At 36.4% G+C, this 19838-nt stretch overlaps 1 protein-coding gene across 6 annotated transcripts in view; it reads left to right on the forward strand.

Moving 5' to 3' along the window:
- VPS13B (vacuolar protein sorting 13 homolog B) overlaps positions 1-19838 on the forward strand; it is a 436854-nt gene that overhangs the window by 244809 nt on the left and 172207 nt on the right. For 3 of the 6 annotated variants that reach the window (XM_039549955.1, XM_039549956.1, XM_039549958.1), the window contains exons 26-30: positions 5053-5224; positions 5775-5889; positions 8537-8678; positions 10444-10852; positions 16370-16481. In XM_039549955.1, the coding sequence (XP_039405889.1) occupies positions 5053-5224; positions 5775-5889; positions 8537-8678; positions 10444-10852; positions 16370-16481 (950 nt within the window). Of the gene's footprint in view, positions 1-5052; positions 5225-5774; positions 5890-7921; positions 7989-8536; positions 8679-10443; positions 10853-16369; positions 16482-19838 lie in introns of those variants that run through there. The other 3 variants (XM_039549957.1, XM_039549959.1, XM_039549960.1) reach the window with 2 other exon arrangements.

The following is a 19838-nucleotide window of genomic DNA, read 5'->3' on the forward strand; positions in this document are numbered from 1 at the left end:
ATGGCTGCCAGCAAGAGGTTATTGCTGAAGGCCGCAGCTGAACCCAGTTTTAGCTACACTGACATGCTGCCAGTCCAAGGGGAAGTACGGGCAAGTGACCTGGAATACTGGGTGGGAATTCAGTAGCCCAAGTACAGAATAGCAGGGTGAGGTGAAGCACAAGTGAGTTGAGGCTCTTGTTAGAACTTTCAGGCTCTGTGGTAGAATGAATTCCAAACCCTGGCAATTTCAGGTCCAGGTTCTAATGATACCTCTGGGTCGGTATCTGTAACTCTAGGGTAAATGCAGTTCTTCAAAAATCTCACAAATACTGTCTTAAGTAACTTTGTGCCAAAATTATCAACTGACTGATTCTCTGAGAGGCATTGTGCATAATTTCATATCTTCAGAAAAATAATCCTAAAGGAGTGTGGGAAAAATTATAGCCTGATTTCCTTCAGAGTAAAGTTATCTTTCTACTCAAACCACTAAATAAAAATAGCTCTCTGTGGAAAAAGCCCTAACAGAATGCATGAAACAGCTGAAAACATTAAATTACAGAAATAAGAGAAACCAATTACAAAATTCAAAAATTGCCATGGTGGCAATACTTGTTTGCTGTTAAGTGTACCCCTTTAAGTTAATCAGCTATTGTTTCTTCTTTTTTAACTATCAGAAATGTAGAGACCTGCCAAAATTTCAGAACAAAGTTGATTTTCATTCAAAATCCATTTTGGAACACGTTCAGTGGGAGAGTGGGTGTGTGTGTGGAAGACAAGAAGGAGACTATCTCTCATTCCCACCCATTCCATAACAGTTTGTAAGTTATGGTTTGGCAAAATTAAATGTGTTTATAGTACAAAAAGAACTTGCAAAATTCTTCAGATTAAAAAAAAAAAAATAGAAAAGAAAAAAATTGCTTTTTATAGAATGCAAAGAATAGACAGTCACAAATGGTTCCACAGAACATCAGCATTGGCTTGAGCTTTGGCTTGAACTAAAAATAAACATGTAAGTATTGTTTTTCCCTTTTCTTACTTTAATTGGCTTTTATTTCTTGATACTTTGTGAAATCCATCTGAAGATCTCAGCACAGGGAAATTCTCTTTGGCTGGCTCCTTCATTCAGATATGCCTGCTGAAGGGATCCGCCCGCTCCAAAGTACTGTTGACTCCACTGTCTTTCTAGAGCATGTGAGGTTTGATGAGAAGGGTCATCTCAGACACAGTGAAATTCCAACACAGAAGCATCATCTTTTGGGGCAATCATTCAAAGGCAAATATGAAGGTGTGGGAAGTTACTGAAAGGCAGAGTCAAAGGAGCTGTATAGATGTTATACAGAAGAAACAAATAGGAATTTATTGGCAGAAATTGAAAGGCTCAGAACTAATGCCATTCTCATGGCATGAAATCTCAAGTCATGAAATAGGTTGAGGCTTCTCTGATGTCCTCAAAGAATGAGGACTTTGCAAATAAAGACTCTTTAAAACAGGAGATAGGATTCTCAAAGCATTGTGGTTTTTTCTGGTTTTGTAAGGATACATTTGTCACTCCTACCTTTCATTGCTTTACGAGTGAGCAGAGTAAATAGTTGAAGGGAGGCAAGCTAGTGTTTGCAGAGGGTTGACAGGGATAGTCAGAGGACACCAAAATGGCTGGGTTATTATTACAGCTGGTGGTGGGGTCCGAGGCTGTGACCCAGGAAGAGATGACCGGTCCGGGGATATGGTCCTGAAGGGAATCGCCTTCCCGGGGCCCGGTGTCTTCCTCTCAGCTGCTGGCAGAGGAGCCCTTGCAGAAGCTATCAGCTCTTTAGTGATATCGGCTCATGATTCCAGCTCAGCTCTGCAGGGCAGCCTCCAGGCCAAACCAGACCGGAGAGAGAGACGAGAGGACCCGTATGGCTGGTTCCGCACGAAGGGAGCTTTATTATGGGTCCCCTCCGGTGAAGGGAAGCCAGGGACGAGCTCTCCCCCCACAGAGGCGAGCTGGTCTTCTTTTATAGGGATACAGGGGATCAGCAAGGGGACCAATGGATTACAGAGGGTCTGGGATAGACCAATGGGTTACAGAATGATCTGCATAGGGTATCCCAAAGGATTGTGGGTCTACCTTTCCTCGCCATGACTCAAAAGTCCTTTCCAGGGAGTCCTGCTGGGCGATTGCGAAATCTTTTATCTCAGCAGACATCCCTCCAGGGCAGTGGCTGGGCATATCCCACAGGTTATGTCACTGTCTTAGAACTGGAGCCTGCCATTTGAGGAGGAGCAATAAGGAGTAACATTGGTTAGCCCTGGAGAAGGGACTGCTCTGCCTACATCCTTTCAGATGCTGGGGAAGCAAGGCTGCTTCCCCCATACTTTTTCATTCTAACGACAGGTGCTGGCATCCTTGAAGAAACAAAACTGAATTTTTGTTTACAGTGTTGAAAAGGTATTTACTCTTGTGTTGCTGTCAGTTAGTGCTGCCTTGTAGGATAATTAAGTGGCACTGAAGAGAGTAGAGCTCTTTGTGGAGACAGTAGGAAATGTCTTGCAAGGACATGGTTGGCAAAAGCATTAAGAGATTGGAGTCTGGACAAAAAAGGCAAGAGGCAGGAAGGATTTTGCTGAAGAAGCAAATAGGAAATTCAAGTCACAGTTTGGCAAAAAGGAGTTAACCTCTGCCCTGAACATGTTATTTAGCAGCTTCTACCACACCTTTTTTTTTTTTTTTAGCTCATTTTGTTGGGTGTCTTATGTTCCATGTGCCACTACTATTTGGGAGCTAGCTATACAGTGAAATGAGCTATCTGAGGTTTCTCCAGTTAGATGTCCTGCTGTGGTAGACATTAATTATTCTTAGATACAGAGCAGGAGACAGGCCCTCCTATATTTAATAATTAAATTTGCAGACAGTGTAAGAGTAAAACAGAAGAGGAAGAGTGAACAAACACTAAAAGCAAGAGGGTCATGCTAAATCCATGACTTGGAGAGAGATTTCAGGTGGGATTGTGTAAGGAAGTTAGCTTGATTAGAATGTGATAGGGAGCAAATGCTTTTTGCGCCTCTGGAGTCTCGCAGTTTTTCAAAAAATGGTCACCTATGGCTCTCCAGGTAATCTTCAGAGCTGTAAGCAATAATGCCTTATATAAGAAATATAAAAATAAACAGAAATATATTTTTCTTTCATGCATTCTGTTTAACACAAAGCCACTGTCACTGTAGATAATTGAAGGTGCGATGGAGCTTAATTTTCATTTCAACACTTCAAATTACATCTGTTGTGGTGGTCCAGGTATTATAGTCTCTTGTTTAGGTGTTATTTTCCAGAAACATAAATTGGTTAGTTGGACAAGCTTTCCCTTCCTCATATGAATGAGTATCTGGAATGCTAAGTTCTCTATGTCAGCTATTGACAACGTAGATCGTTTCTTCCCACTTGTAGTAAGTGTCACTGAGCTTTTCAAGGGTAAAGGTTGCTGCACACAGATAAAGTACCTTTGCTGTTTCTCTCTGTGTCCTCTGAAGAGTTCAGAAAACATATAATTAAATTGTAGGCCTGAGCTGAATAAAAATGTGATTTGTCAACATAAATGCTTCCATGTGAGCTGTGTCATTAGGTTTGGGATAGGTCCTACCCATCCAGAAAATACATTGCTAACAGAATCTCCGTACTTGCATTTTCCAGCCTTGGGCTGCAGAATGGGGCAAGTACTGTCAGATTTTTCTTTTTGCCACTGAAAGTAGGCTTTCCTGGGACATATGATCTTGAAATGAGTGCATTCTGACTTCTTGCCTGACAGGTTAAAATGGTTTCAGTCCAATTGTGGTGCTTACTGTGTAGGTCTGACTTCCAAGTTGTCCTCCATAGAAATAATCTTGGCTTCTAATTAGATAAATGTCAAATGTGTTGTTCATCATAATTTACAATGCCTAATCCCACAAACCTTCAATGAAAGATAAGACTTTGGGTGTTTATTGGTCTGTTAATCTTAGAAACAACTTACTCTTAGTGGATCAAAGTGACTAAACCTTATTCCTTTTTTTGTGCTTGAATAAAGAAAACTTGAAACACATGGTGGAGTTGCAAGTGAAGATGCTCCTGGATATTCAGTAGTTTCTGGATGACATTAGTGACTTAGGTGTCCTTTGCATTCAGTTTAATAGGCTGTAAACACTAGGGGCTGATGAGCAGTTACAGTTTGCATCTTTCTTTCCCTATCTGGAGGCAGTAAGATCCAGCAAAGGAGCAGGATGAAGTCCTTTGGCTGGTAAATATTACCAGAACATGCCTGCATTGCTCTAATAGGCCTGCATAAAAGGATTTTCAGTATAGCTTTCATTTGCCATCATGGGCTCCTATAAGCATTAACCTTTATGTCTTTTTTGTTGAGGCCTTAACATTTTAGGGAATGAACAGAGTTATTGATGGCACAGAAACTTCTACAAGCTCATTTGTCAACATTTCATACATTTAAGAATATTACAAGTGACAATCATTTTTTAAACAACAGAAGTATTTAGAAAGTGGCAAATAAAATATTTCCAATTCTTACAAAAAGCTATTACTTTCTGAAATATGTTTGCAAGAAATTACAGGGAAGCACAGACAAGGGGGAAAAGAATGATCCAAACCCAGTGTGTTCGTCATGTAGGTGTTATGGCCTCACTGGGTGGCTCTTCATTTGGTACTTCCAATGATTCTTTCTTCCTTTGCCTTTCAGGTATGTGCAAGCCTCCATATCGCTTTTCCTGTTGCATCTCCAAATATTCCTATTAACCTTTGTTTTAAATTGATGACAGTGTTTCCATAGTGTAGAGTTGATGAGGAAAGTGTGCTATGCCAGGGAGACCTGTCATAAAACCTTACTGTTTTACCATTTAGTCTTTGCCAAAGTCTGTTATCTCTACCAAAGAAAAGGGAAAAACATTTTGTTTATGTTTTCCTGGTGTTACAAATGGCTTAATTCAAATATATTTGGACATCTGTGTTTCTATAGTTTGTGCATCCATACCAGTTAAGATAGAAATAAAAAAAGAAGTGCGGAAATGCAATACTTATTTTTCCTCAGCTATTGCTTTTGTTTTGTAGGCTGATTCTCTTCAGGGTGGTGATGATTCTCCATTCTCAGACTCCATTACGTTGGAACAAACAACAAGTAATATTGGAGTCTCAAGTGGACGTGTCAGCCTATGGATGCAGTGGATGTTGCCAAAAATTACTGTAAAATTTTTTGCTCCTGATCCTAGAAATAATGGCACAGGTATTCTGCATTTTTCCCCAATGTACTATTTTAAATTCCAAGCAGCGTAGCCTATTTTACAGCACAGTATTAGCTATTCAGAGCTTGTATCAACATTACTGAACACTATAACATAGAAATAATGAGTTGGAGCTGTATTTTAAATAACAGCAACAAACTGTTGTTAGGTTACCTCATGCAAACTAGAATTCAGTGTCCTTCTTTGGCATAAACTTTCCCCTTTTAAAAAACTAACCACACAAGAGAAAGAAAACTTTAGTATAATTAGAGTAAATATCTCGGCAAATTTTTTTTCATTTTTTCATTCCCCGCCCCCCCCGGAGTTATGCTATAAATACCTAAACTAGAAAACCCATATGTATGTTTCTCAAGACGTTTGTATAAAAAGGTTTGGATTCTAGTGACACTTGAATCAAAAAGTGCTTTATGAGAAAACTCTGAGTAGAAGTAGCATAATCCTATTTACAAAATGTAGTGTCTCAGATATATCTCTTGCTTAAAAGCCTTCAAGTTTCAGATTAATAATTTTTATTTTCTTTGACTATTGCAGAAGTCTGTATTGTCAGTGAATTAGAGGATCTCAGTGCCTCAGTGGATATGCAGGATGTCTATACCAAAATCAAATGTAAAATAGAAAGCTTTAATATTGACCATTACAGAAACAGGTAATTCCTGCGAGTTGTTATGCTTTAATTTCAGGCTGAAAGATAAAGGCGGGTTGTGTTTCGGGTTTTTTTCTTCTTAATTGTTAACTTGAATTTAAGGTAGATATTCAATTTCAGTTAAATTCTTTTAACCTTTTAAGTAATAAAAATCACAGTTGTGTTTCCTCAGAATTAGATCTAATTCCAAAGAAACACATAGAAATCATTGCAAATTTAGGAAGGTGTTTTTTTCACACTTACTGCTCTGTTGATCCATTAGACCAAAATAATTCATTTTAGCTTAATGTCGGGATGGGAAATTCCTGAAATGTTGGTTCATGATGTGCTAGCAAGAGCCAGTATTTAGTGATTTATGATATCTTACTCTTACATGCTGAAAAGAAACAACTCAATTTTTCGGAAGTGTCTATTGCTGTGGCAAAGCAGCAGTTAATGTCATGCAGAGAACTGAGCTGATGACCTGTGTTGTGTCACATGGCACAGTATTGTGCAAAGACGGCCAAGTAAAACTTCAGTAATTAATCTCACCCAGTGTATCATCAACACTGTGTGAATTCAGAGTAGGTAGCAAGGCCTAGTCTGCCTTTCCACTTTAGCAAGTCCTGTTGTCTGGATGGTTTGCTACACCAACGTGACTGTGTCATTTAACACCCATGTACACAGTTCTACAGACAGACTGCGTGTGCCACCTTCTAATTTGTACTGCCCATGAGCACACTAGCCTTGACAAGGAGAGGGCCTATGTAGTCTTTGTTCAACTAGGGTAGTGTTTGCCATTACAGATCAACAAATTCCGCTACAAATTAAGAGATTAAGAGAAAACAGAATAGTTGTCTTACTCCTTGTGAGGAAAAACATAGTTAAAAGCTTTAGCACAGCATTTGGCATTGAAAAAAACGAAAATATTTTGGAGGACAAATCATTTTGACTTGGGAACCAATGTCTGCAAGGTCTTATTGAATGCTTATTGTTCCCTGTGTATAATAGGAAGGAGATTTAGTATCAATTTAGCAACGTTACCATAATTTCTTTATGATTTTATTCCTTATGAGCTGTCTTAAAAATTATTTCAATTTCTGTCTTTTTGCCTAAGTCACAAGTGCAGTTATTGTTTGTACATAATGTAATATTTGCTAATTAAAGTTTTTACTTTATTTTTTAAAATCTCTTAAAATCATGTCACAATGCAGGAGTGCCGAGTGTGTCCTGGGGGGCATCAGGCACAGCATCACCAGCTGGGCAAGGGAGGGGATTGTCCTGCTCTGCTCTGCACTGGAGTGGCCTCATCTTGAATATTGTGTGAAGTTTTGGGCGCCACAATAGAAGAAAGATATTAAACTACTAGAGAGCATCCAAAGGAGGGCAACAAAGATGGTGAAGGGCCTTGAGGGGGAGCGGTATGAGGAGCAGCTGAGGTCACTTGGTCTGTTCAGCCTGGAGAAGAGGAGACTGAGGGAGACCTCATTGCAGTCTGCAATTTCCTTGTGACGGGAAGAGGAGGGGCAGACACTGATCTCTCTATGGTGCCCAGTGACAGGACCTGAGGGAATGGCCTGAAGTTGTGTCAGGAAAGGTTTAGGCTGGATATTAGGAAAAGGTTCTTCACCCAGAGGGTGGGTGGGCACTGGAACAGCTCCCCAGGAAAGTGGTCACAGCCTCAGCCTGACAGGGTTGAAGAAGCATTTGGACAATACTCTTGGGCACATGGAGTGACTCTTGGGGATGGTGCTGGGCAGGGTCAGGAGTTGGACTCGATGATCCTTGTGGGTCCCTTCCAGCCCAAGATATTCTATGGTTCTGTGAAATCCCAGTAGCCAGTTCCTCTTAACAAGCTTTGGGGGAAAAAAACCAAAACAAAACAACAAAAAACCCTAAAAAACCCCAACAAACCCAAAACTTACTCCACTTGACGAAATTATCACTCTTCTCATTTATATTTTCTAATCTATTTGGAGTACCTTTCCTGTGTGTAAATCTCTGTGGACTTAAACCAAAAGCAGAGAATAGACAAGGTGAACTTTCTGTCTTCCAGGCCAGGGGGAGATTGGCAGTCAGGACATTTTGAAGGAATTTTTCTACAAAGCAGAGAAAAACTTTTGGTGAGATTTCTTTAGTAAACTAAGGTGCTTACCTCAATAACTCTTCTTAAGCAACATACTTCACTTTATTCTTCTATATATTAAAAAGAATGATTACAAGAATTGTAGTACAAGGCACACTTTAACACTTAAAATCTAAACTCTTCTAAATAATACTGATTTTGTAACATATGAATACAGCTTTACACAGTGTCTGTGTTCTTGTAATCTTTCTCCTTGTTCTGTTAAAGCTGTCTGCTGAAAATCCAGGGTAAGTTCCTTTTCTACACACAGGATTTTACTATATTTTTATTCTCATATGTCTTGACCTCTTGCTGTAGGTTGTCCTTTCACATAAAATTTTACAGTTACCTTTTTTAATCTCTTTATTTTTGTTTGATCTGATTGAATTTCAGCTTTTTAGGAAAATGTATGGCATAGGTATATCTTGCAGTTACATCGAAACATGCAAGCTAAATGTAAGCAATTTTTTTGCTTATAGCAACTTTTTTTGTTTCTTTGTTGTTTTTTTTTCTTCCGATCTTCCATGCCTCGTTCATTACCTCAAGCCTTGGGGAAGATTCTTGGTCTCTGGGGCAATATGGAGGTGTGTTCCTTTCATGTACTGACAAGCTGAACAGACGTACCTTGTTGGTTCGACCTATCAGCAAGCAGGATCCTTTCAGTAACTTCTCTGGCTTCTTTCCCTCTGTAAGAATCTTTTAAAAATTTTTTAATACAGAACTTTCACTAATAAATGCTATCAAAAAAGAAAAAGAAAAAAAAACCCCTTTAATAATTTCTTGTCGTTTAATTTTTTTTGTACTGAATATATTTCTTGCTTATATTGATTGTGTTACTTGTGTTATTTCCATCTTATCCTTTAGTAATAGTTGTCATTTTTTAGTAGATAAGGGAATGAGGGTTGATAGTTCACAATCTTGTATATAACAACAGACAACTGAAGTCAATGAGATTCATTTATGTTAGAAGTGAGCACATACAGTATGTTTGAAGGCCAAATATGTAAAAGCCAGTACTGAATGCTGCATTTTTTAGTGTAATTCTGAGATCTACTTAGGGATTTAAGTAATTGGTATTACTGCAGTATACCTTTATGCAGCCTTATAAAATTGTTTCTCTGATTATGATAATGCAACAATTAATAATTTCATATTTGAGTCTTTCTTTTAAATGCTTGGAACATTACTTGCAGATTCAGAATATCCCACTGTGAAATACTTAAGCCATTTTCTTCTTGCTTCTTTATCCTTGAAGGACTTTATGTGTTATGACATTGGCCTCTTTATCCGTGGATCTATGGAATTATTTTATGTTAGTGAAAGTTCTGGATGGTCTGATTTATTTTCATCATGAATATTGATTGGGAATACTTTCTCTTACTCTATTTGTTTCAGTTCTTATTGTAAATTAATTTACCAGTTTGTTTTAATTTGTTCAATTGTAAAAGCTTCCAGTTTTCCACCATTTAAGCTATGTATCCTGTTTATTTAAGAAAGAGGTGTTAGTCTTCTGCAACAATGTTTAAATTAAATTAAGTTGATTTCAATCAAATATAAGATGCTAAAAGAAGCAACTACTTGCAAAATATAGTTGCTTTCATTTGAGCTTACATGATTAAAGCTAATATTTAAATAATCTTACAGAATTCTGTCAGCATGTTTATTACATTGTTAAAATGATGTTTTTTACATTTTTCCATCATTAACAATGACTAAAAAACTTTCAAAGGTAATATGGAAACGGTTCTATACATCTTGTGGGAGCTAAGCATTTAGTTGTCATCTTCAGCTAGACAAATCTGTCTTAAGTGAAGGAATCTGCTATTTTTAAAGTACAATGCAATGTATCATGAAATTATGTGCTTTAGCATGAAGCATAGCTATTTTCTTTAAATACTCAGAGATGATGAGGCAAAACCAGTTCAATACTTATTTAGGTGACTATGGGCTGTTTATACACCCATTTTGAGATGGGGTGAAGCTATCTCAGCACCCAAGTGATATTTTAACAGCTATGGTGTCTGCACATACAGAAGGAACAATGCAGAGGGAGTAACATCTACAAATGTTTTAAGTGAAGGAGGAATCAAAATATATAACTATAAAAAATACCAGAAAGATTTGGTAAATGTATTTTCTTGAATATATGGGTTTTTTTAGCTGATTAGATATGACTTTGGTGAAACATAAATAATTAGAAAAGAAAAAGATTCTGAGAAATTCATGGTTTTAGATGACCCAATGCAGAGAAGTGTGGACATGCGGTGGACAAACTGTGCATTCAAAAAAATGAAAGGTGTTTTGGTTTTTTTTTACTATTAAATGACTGTAGAAAGCTACTAGAAAATATAAAACCCTAAACATTCTAAATAACCAGAAGTATGGTAATTGATGAATATTACATGTAGATTTTTGCAGCAGTTCATTTCTTTATTTATTTTCCCTTGAAACAGACAACTGCAAAACTTTTAGATGGTTCACACCAGCAACATGGATTTCTTTCTCTCACTTATACAAAAGCTGTGACAAAAAATGTCCGGCACAAACTGATATCAAGAAATGAACGAAGAACATTCCATAAGTTGTCAGAAGGTCACACTGATGGCTCTCCTCATTTTCTCCATGAGATCCTTCTCTCTGCTCAGGCCTTTGATGTGGTCCTCTGTTTTCCTTTGCTAAATGCAATTGCAAGCATTTTTCAAGCCAGGTTGCCAAGGAGTCAAAAAGAGAAAAGAAAATCACCAGGCCAACCAATGAGGACACATACTCTGACTTCCCGCAACTTGCCTCTGATTTATATCAACACTGGTGTAATAAGAGTCTTCTTCCCCAAAAATGAGGAAGATCATCATAGTGCAGAAGGTACAGTATTTTATGTTAGAGCTTTTTTGCTGTTCAGTATTGTAGACAAATACTTCTAGTTAAGTCACTGACCACTGCTTCAGTTTTAAAGCTCAGAGTTAGGAAACATCTAACATTCATGCTACTTCTCTGCACATTTGCTCAAAATTTCTTTTAGCAATTTATTTGATCCTTCCTTTCCTGGTAACTATAGAGTTTGCATTTAAAATGTGATTATAAAGAATGGTCAAGAATTTTGGAAAGAGAGCCCAGTTCTGCAGTGTTGATTTGGTGTCGGTTTTCGTTACACTGGTATCAGTGCATGTTCCATAGACACCTGTTCCAGCAGTGGAGTGTAAGCAAGCAGCCTCAGCTCTTGTGGACATTGACACCTGGAAAACTGTGTAGTAGTAAAACAAGTAGATATCCTAGTTTAGTTTGGAAAATATTATTAAAATGTACCTAGCAGATGATGCCCAACAGATGATGCAGTTTAGCACTTTAGTTGAAGCTATTCCAGCTCTGTTGTGCAAGGCTTTCAGGTATTTACAGAATTTGGGTAGTGTAAGATGTTCATAAATAGCTGTGATCAATGGATAATGCTTGTTCTGTAAGATACTGTTTTCCCTTTGTATATAAAAATATATTTCCATCCCTGTTACAATCTTTATATATCCCTGTTACAATCTTTATATATAAATAGAGATGCTGATGTTAAAATTAGACCATGTAACAGCTAGTAGGAGTACATTCACTTCTCACAATTCTTCTAGAGATTAAAAAAAGTAGTGTTTTACTAATATCATGATATGTTTACATAAGTTGTGTAGGTATGGAGGATTTTTTTACCATTATGTACAACAACACACAATATAATCCTAAGAGTATAGTCTTTAGATTTTTCTCATAACCTAATTGCAAGAAGTGCATGCAGTTAGAATTTACATAGATCATTTTTTTGCCAGCATCCTCTACAATTTTCCAACTGGGAATGCTGAAAACACAGGAAGATAAAATTAGACTGGCTGTCTTGGCAAGAAAGAATTATGATTCTAGTTGGAAGGAAGTTCTAGGGCAAGCTGTCAAGGAAATTTTTTGTAAAAGTATGTTTTTGTAGCTCTGTAGCTGTATACTTCATTAAAAAGAATTTATAAAAAAAAATTGTCTTTTTGCTGTTTCTTGCTTAAGAATGCCTGCAAGGAGCAGAATTGCCATGGTTAAGCAGTCAATGTAGGAAGAAAAACTGTATGCTTTTAAAGCATAATGCTAAAGATTATCTTTACTAAATTGATAAGAAAGCCAGCTATGCTCTTCCACTGGAAAACTCTGAAATAGCATCACTATGACAATAAGTACTGTTCTTTCATTTCTTCTTTCACCCCAGATTTTCCCAAAGTCTCATTTGTTTATGAACACTAAATAAATTGCTTCACTCTTCTCCTGCTTATTGTCTACAAGAACAATATAAATTAGAAGCAATAAGGAGCAAGAGTTGAATAAGACCCACATCTCTGTTGTCTTAGGTCAGAAGAGTGTTATATATTGTGGAGATACGCCTCCATAAGATTCTCCTTCATCATTTATTGACTAGGAGAGATTTTCAATCTAATAAGACTTGTGTGTTTCAATTCGTGATCACTGCAGTAAAAAAAAATTATTTCAGTTTTTCTTCAAGTCAATTGTCTGCTATTCATACTGATAGCTACAAAAACTACCCTTCTCCCAAACCCCACATGTAATTGTGACTTTGCATGTATAGTTAAAAAAAAAAAGCACACAAATCTGTTGTTTACTCGCAACTTGCACAATGAACTGTGGTAGACAAACACTGAAATAATCAAAATCGTGTTTCTTCTGGGGAATTTGCATACATGCATGCATGACTACACCCACAATTTTATAATATTTTAGTTTCATGGTGGTTGCAGCAGCACCAGATTAACATTTCTTTTTGTGGTAGATCTGAGGGCAGCATTTTATCCTTGGCAATAAGTAATGCTGCTTTCTCTGAGTTTGATTTGTTAATACATCAGGTGGTGTTTCAAACTCTGGCCAACAGCCCACACTTATTTAGCGATGAAGTAAAGATAACTAAATATATAAAAGCAATATATGACAAATAGGAACAAGAATTATTGTACAGTAGAAGACTATAAGTAAAAAGTTTAAATTGCAAAAAACTGATAAGAAGTTGTAAAGACAGAAAAAATCTACATCTGGCTGGTTGGAGGACAATAACAACCCTTTTTTGTACAAACTAGGAGCAAAATATCAGGAATCACTACAAAGGACATGATAAATTTCTTGATAGAGAAAAAGAAAAGGCAGCACACTGAATAAATGTATGTCCTGCATTTGTAGAAGTGATATATTCTTGTCACGAGCAAGAGAGTCATGAACATGACTCTCTACTTTGAAGTCTGTCCTAACATATGGTCTGTAACATCCTCCTCACTTACTATTTAAGTTTCAAATCAGTCAGGCTGAGTAAGTTGTGCTCAGGGATCTTAGTCTTCTGAGGCTAATTTTTAACACACCTTGGAAGAACAGGTTTTAGACAGCTGAAGGTATATCTAGTAAAATGAAAAGTGTAATGTTCAAATAAAATTTAAGACAGGTAGTTTTTATTGCTCTCAGAGAACATAAAGGAAAAAATATTACAGGATTCAGTTAATAAAGAATTACATATTTGTTACATGATAATAAATATGGTTTTATGGAAAACTAGACTTTTTAAAAACATCTGATTTCCATTCTTCATTGTGGTTTCAATTCTTAGTTGATAAAATGTTATGCAAAGATTTGATATGCTTAGACTTTTCTGGAGCGTTTGACTTTTTGTCTCATGGTATTTAATTTAAATACGTCCCCATACTGTATCTGTGGAAATGTTAAATGAATTAAAAATGGCTAACCAGGAGTCTAAAAAAAGAAAATCCACAAAACCTCATCAATTGGGAATAATAATGAAATTGGTGTTTAATAGTCTGAAAGTAAATATAAAACCATTGCTGCTATCATCAGCGACTGTTGCAAAGAATCTCCTGAGGCTGTGCATCCGGGTTACTGTGTTTATATCACTGCTTGTAGAAAATACAGTAAAACTTCTAAAGCTAAAGTTACAAATCAAGGAAACAGTTTACACAGACTGGGTCTTCAGGACTGGAGAGACTATCCTGGGAAACAGTGGCTGAAACAGCTTGAGGGTCACAGTGGACTGAGGGAAAAGAAATAAGGGAGGTAGCTGTACTTCTGCATATGGCAGATGATGGAATATCATGTTCAATTTGCTTACTGTTATAAAACTGAGTATTGATAAAAGTAGAGAGGGTGCTGAAAACTATCACAAATGTTAGGTGCTAGATGAGAAGGCTTAAAAGGAAGGATTAAAAGAGCGTAATGTATTTAGCTTAGCAAAAAGATGACTGAGAGGAGTGGATAAAACCAAATGAGATTGTGAACAACATTATTACACTTGAATCTGTAAGATTTTCCTAGATTATACTTATATTGTAAGTATAAAGTAATATATGTACAGTATTATATTGTAAGTATACTTAAATTGTAAGTATGTTTTAAAATGTAGCGTAGATGTTTTTCCCCTCAAATTTTTTAATATCTGCTATGACTGTGATTGTTTACTATATTATTCCCATATTTTGAAAAGCATGGGTTAATGAATGAAAGTATGAATTCATCATAAGTCATATGACTCTTTAGAAACCAGCTGAATATATTAGTTCCTGTGATATTTTTCTGGTTTAAAATTGGCATAATTTATTAACCTACAGTAAACTGTATGCAAAAGGTCCGTGCCCAGCCTTGAAATAAACTCCTAAAATACTTACACAATAGAGATCGTTATGGGCAGTCCTGTGTTTATTTTGCTTTGCTAAGTGTCAGAGACAAATTAAAATTCTTAGCCTAAGATATATTTTATTAAGAACACCTTCCCAAGACTAAGGCATTTGCCACCTAGTTAAGTTGCAGTTACAATCAGATGTACATTTAACACCATCACTCCATTTTCTTATGTGAGTATTGGAAAGCAAATATCCAACACCTAAGTGTATAGTGGCAGTATTCTAGTACTTAGTACAATGCCTTACTAATTTTTGAAAATACGAGTTCAGATTTAGTCAGAAAATGGAGTTTTTCATCAGCTTAACTTTTGTATCTTATTTCTAGCAACCAAGCCATCTGTAAATAGTTTTGTTTTGCTTTGGGGGGCTAAAGGATTTGTCTTTACTTTGTAAGTACATGAGGTTCTTTTAAATAGATCACTTGTGTGCTAATATACTTGTGTATCACAACTTGTGTTCCCACTTCGCCGCATATTTACTGGGGTATTCCCTACAACAGTTTGAAAATACCGTATTAGAATTTCTGTGACTTCTTCGATCTGTTCAAAAATAAACATGTCTTTATACATATTTAGCTGCAAAGCATGGTGTCTTTTTCACCAAGACATTACTGGTCTGAAGAAATCATTTTTTAAACTTACAGATTTTGCTGATTCTTACCACACCAAGCATTTCACACTTCAGTAAAATATTTAAACTATGTTCTACTGTAATCTTGTTTTCAAAACTCATATACAAGAATCTTGCAGAACTTCCTTGGATGTGGGAGCAAGTGTGATGTTGTTCCATTCGTGTTACATCTCATACAGGTGTTGCAGTGAACCATTTCCCTTTGGATGATGAACTCTTTGAACTGACATCACATGTGCTCCGGAGTTTCCTAGTTAATATAGAGTCTTCTGAGCACAACCTTACCCAAGTGTTTTGTCTGTGCCTGCTGACAGAGTTAGCTTTCTACAAAAAATCTGGTGCTGTTTTATTTCTGGGCAGAACTTTGGTTTTCTATCTAATATGACCACTGCTTTTATAACTAAAAAACTTTACATGTGGCTGAAATTTGAAAATTATGGAGATAAGTGGAAAGCAGAGATTTTTCTTCTTGGAATAATTTTGTTACTGATGTGAAATTTACCGTCCAGTACTACATCTTGTTCTTTGTATATGTGTCAGATTTCAGGTTCTCTTGTTTCAGTCCTTGTGTTTGAACTTTTCATGTGTGTTGCAGCCGACTCCAAATGCTACCAGGATGGTTATATTGTGATATCCTGCAGTGTTTTACATCTAAATAATAAAAACGGTGCACGATTCAGAGTGGTTTACATGCTGATATTTCAGCAAATAATTATTGGAGAAACAAACAGATCACAAAGATTCTGTGATAAAATGATTGAAGTAATTTTGAAATAAACCTCCCCCCCAAAAAAGTGTCAGAGAAAATGAGAAGACACAGACCAGGATTTGGTGGTGTGATAAAACTTTGGGGAAATGAAATTACAATAGTTTTGCCTTTATGTATCACAGCAGGGCTATTGATTTTATGTTGCTCCTGTGCAAAATTGAATCCTTAGCAAATATTCTTGTGTACATTTTTTTTTTATAAAGTAGTTTTTTAGTGTTCCTACTATGTGCACTTCACTTTTAATCAAACACATATTTTCCTCTCTCCTAACTACAGCTAATCCATCAATTAAAGAAGACACTTTGGTTCTCAAGATTGGATCTGTCTCTATGGCTCCTCAGGCTGACAACCCTCTTAGTAGAGCTGTGCTCAGAAAAGACATTTATCAGTAAGTGTCAGGGGAAGGGTTTGGCCTTTCATATATGGTCTCAGAAAAATTCATTCTGGGAGAAGTTAATTGATCAATAAAATGGGTATGTGCAGCCTGTAAAAATACTTTTCACATACAATCTTTTGATATTCAAAACCAGGTTTTTCTGATTTTCTTCACTTGTGGGCTTTCAAATCCATTTAGAGAAATCAAGTTCTGCTGTGAAGTGCTGATGAATAACAGAATTTAAATGTCAAATCACTATGAAGTTTAAACTCACAGATGAGAACATTTTAAGGGGCTTTCTTTTATTCAGCTACTACTAAGCTCACCTTAGAGAAAAGGAAATTTTTTGTGACTACCAAAGTGTTCAGTAGCCATATAGTGAGAAGGAGATAGATCTTAATAATATAAATGGTAAACATATATTCAAACTGTAGGATTCTTGATGTCATGGAGATCAAAGCTTAAAGGAACGCAAACTTCTAAGGAGCTCTTTCCCAGTAAACACATTTTCTGTGAAAATGTCATGCTCTGGATTGTGTCACTAAGTATGTGCAAACCACACTAATCATATATAGGCAGCAAAACTGGTGAACATATGTAATCAACATGATAAAAGTAATATATGATCCTTAGTAGAGTTGGCACTGTTGCCAGACATGAAAGTAGGGTTGCAAATAATACCAAGTGAGAAAAGTCACAGAAATACAGATGAACAAGTGTCATATACTTCCCGTTGGTCTGTTTTTCAGATGTGGCAGTATTTTTAACTACTTCATAGTGCTCTTCAATAGAAATTGCAAACATCAAAATCTTTTCCCAGCAGTAAAACATTTACTGCCTAGAAAATGACAGCAAGTTTTACTTTTGTCAAGACTAGGATTTTTAGGAGACCATGAAATATCTCCAATTTCACTTCTGATCACTTAGAAGTTGTAAGAGAGTATTTTTCTTCATATTTCCATGTGGAAACATTTAAATTAATGGGTTTGCTTGTATGTTTGGTTATAGTAGTTTATCTTTTGGTTTTTTTCCCTTTTGTTTTTAAATGAGCATTGTATCTTTTGTATTATGGAGCTTTCATGGAAGAAGTCTTACAGCCTGGCACTGGCAATGGCTTTGGGTGGCAAGGCCTGATCCAGCTCTCCATGTGCTCACAGATGAAAGAGATCTTCCAGACATTTGTACAGGCTCTTCCTGCTTCTGCTCTTTCCATCTGAGGAGACTCCCATCTGATACCTGCTTTAAGAGTTAGAGACCCAAATGTAGGTTCCACTCTCCTCATAGCAACAAAAACTTTATCAGAAAAATCCCTGGTCATAAAGTGAAATCTGCAATTACCAGCTTCTGTAAGGTCATTTCAGTCACTGAGGGGAACTGTTTCTTGTATGCACATTACAAACCAGTGAGTAAGCAACTCGTTTACATCTAAAATCAATGAGGCTATGCTAGTTAACATTTTTGAGTCTGTATCCTTGCCTTTGTGGCTTTACCTGAAATGCTGAAATTCAGTGCTTTTCGAATCACTCAAATTACTTAAAGGTTCTGATGCTATTTTGTGTTATGGTCCTGTGGGTCTTATATACATAAATGTTCCAGACAAGATTTGTGCAGTATGTGTTTGGTTTTCATAGTTTTAATGCAGTTATGGTATGCTCCAGTCCTCCTTTAGAAATCATGACACCAAATGAGTAAGGTAGAAATAAGAGCTGGGCCAGAGACATCTGACTGCTACTGGCATTTTGTGACCACTCTCCCAATATCATGCTTCCTATGTCTTTTTCTGAGTTTTTTGACATTTCAAGTGATTTTCTCTGCTTCAATGACCACTCTTCTAATTTATCCTCATCTGTCAAATGATTGTCTTCTCTTTCTTTCTTTAATCATCCAGTCATACTAGCTTTACTGTTTCTAAGACATATCAGAGCAGAGCATCAAGTTACTTTGTAGCATTTTATGGGACAATATTGAAGTTGGTAGAGGGTGATTTTTGATTTTGGGAGGAAAGTGACTATTTTAATCTGTTTAGGCAAGCTTGAACGTTTTCAAAGAATAAAAAAGAAGTTTAAATTAAAAATATTTAGATTCCTGTTTGGGGTTGAACTAGATCCATTTTCTAATTACAAATCCTTTGATTCAGAACAAAGTATATCTACAGAGGCGGGCTTGAAGATATCTCTTCATTTTTTTACATGGCAGTCACTGCTGTTAGACTGCTGGAGTTCTAAGTAAAGTTAATTTCACCATTTTTCAGTTGTTTCTTAAATAAAATAGTACAAAGGATTTTGTATTGTTGGGCAGGACATACATTCTGTATACAAGGAAAAAAAAGCCAGTGGGATATTATTAACACATGGTGTTAGGTCTAATGTTAGTATTTGTTTCTCCAAATATGAAGAGTTCTTCTTACAAAGTATTTGTCCTTTTTAAACGTGCCCATGGTACTAGATAAAAAACCTGGAGCTAATACAAAATGCTTAAAAACTGAGTAATAAAATGAGCAAACACACACAATATGTAGCTCATGTACTTAGGTGAAAGATTTCTTAGTAAATACTAAGAGAGGTACAAGTAATACAATATCCAGTGTAAGAGACTCTAAAAAAAAAATAAATTACAGCAGCCTGTTGGTTACTGAAGAATTAGCAGCTACAGCATCCTATTAATCCCAACATGTCATCTTCTGTCTTTTCCCAACCTCTCTTCTCTAATTTGATGCTGCTGCTTTTAATAGAATAAAAGAAAATAAATTGTTGTCTGAACCACTGTCTTTACAGTGTTTCTGGAGTGGGGACACAAACTTAATTTGTGGTGTCACTTTGCTTTAAACAGTCTTCTGTTTAGGCCTGAACTACAACCACATGCAATTAGTGTCACTTTTGTAGGGCTTCATGAGAAAGAAGAATTCTGGCTTCTCATTTAGAAACTGTTCTTTTTGGAAAGGCTGAGAAACATGGCTAGAGGCTGAATAGTATTTCCAAATATCTTTTGAATTTGTCCCATAAATTTATACATGAAAAACTGCATGTGCTCATATGTCATTAGTAGAATGCCAGTGCATGAAAGGTAAGTTTGGTACAGCTCCAGGTCATACTAAATAAACCAGACCACTTTTGGCCTGTAAGTTGAAGTGACTCCACCTATTATGTCTTAGGAAAAAGAGCTTACATGCTAATTTGGAGAGAGAACTAAACTGAAAATGGAATGTTGGAAAAACAATGTGCCTCAAACATTTGGGCACAAATATCATTTCAGGTGATTATTGGAAGTTGGAAAGAAATGTATTGACATAACTTCAGTTTTCCTATCCCATATAAAATTTAGTCTATTTCCTCCAGTAGAAAATGGACTAATTTAGTTTTGACTATTAAT

This window comes from Corvus cornix, chromosome 2 (assembly GCF_000738735.6).
Source record: "Corvus cornix cornix isolate S_Up_H32 chromosome 2, ASM73873v5, whole genome shotgun sequence".
NCBI classification, from domain to species: Eukaryota; Metazoa; Chordata; class Aves; order Passeriformes; family Corvidae; genus Corvus; species Corvus cornix.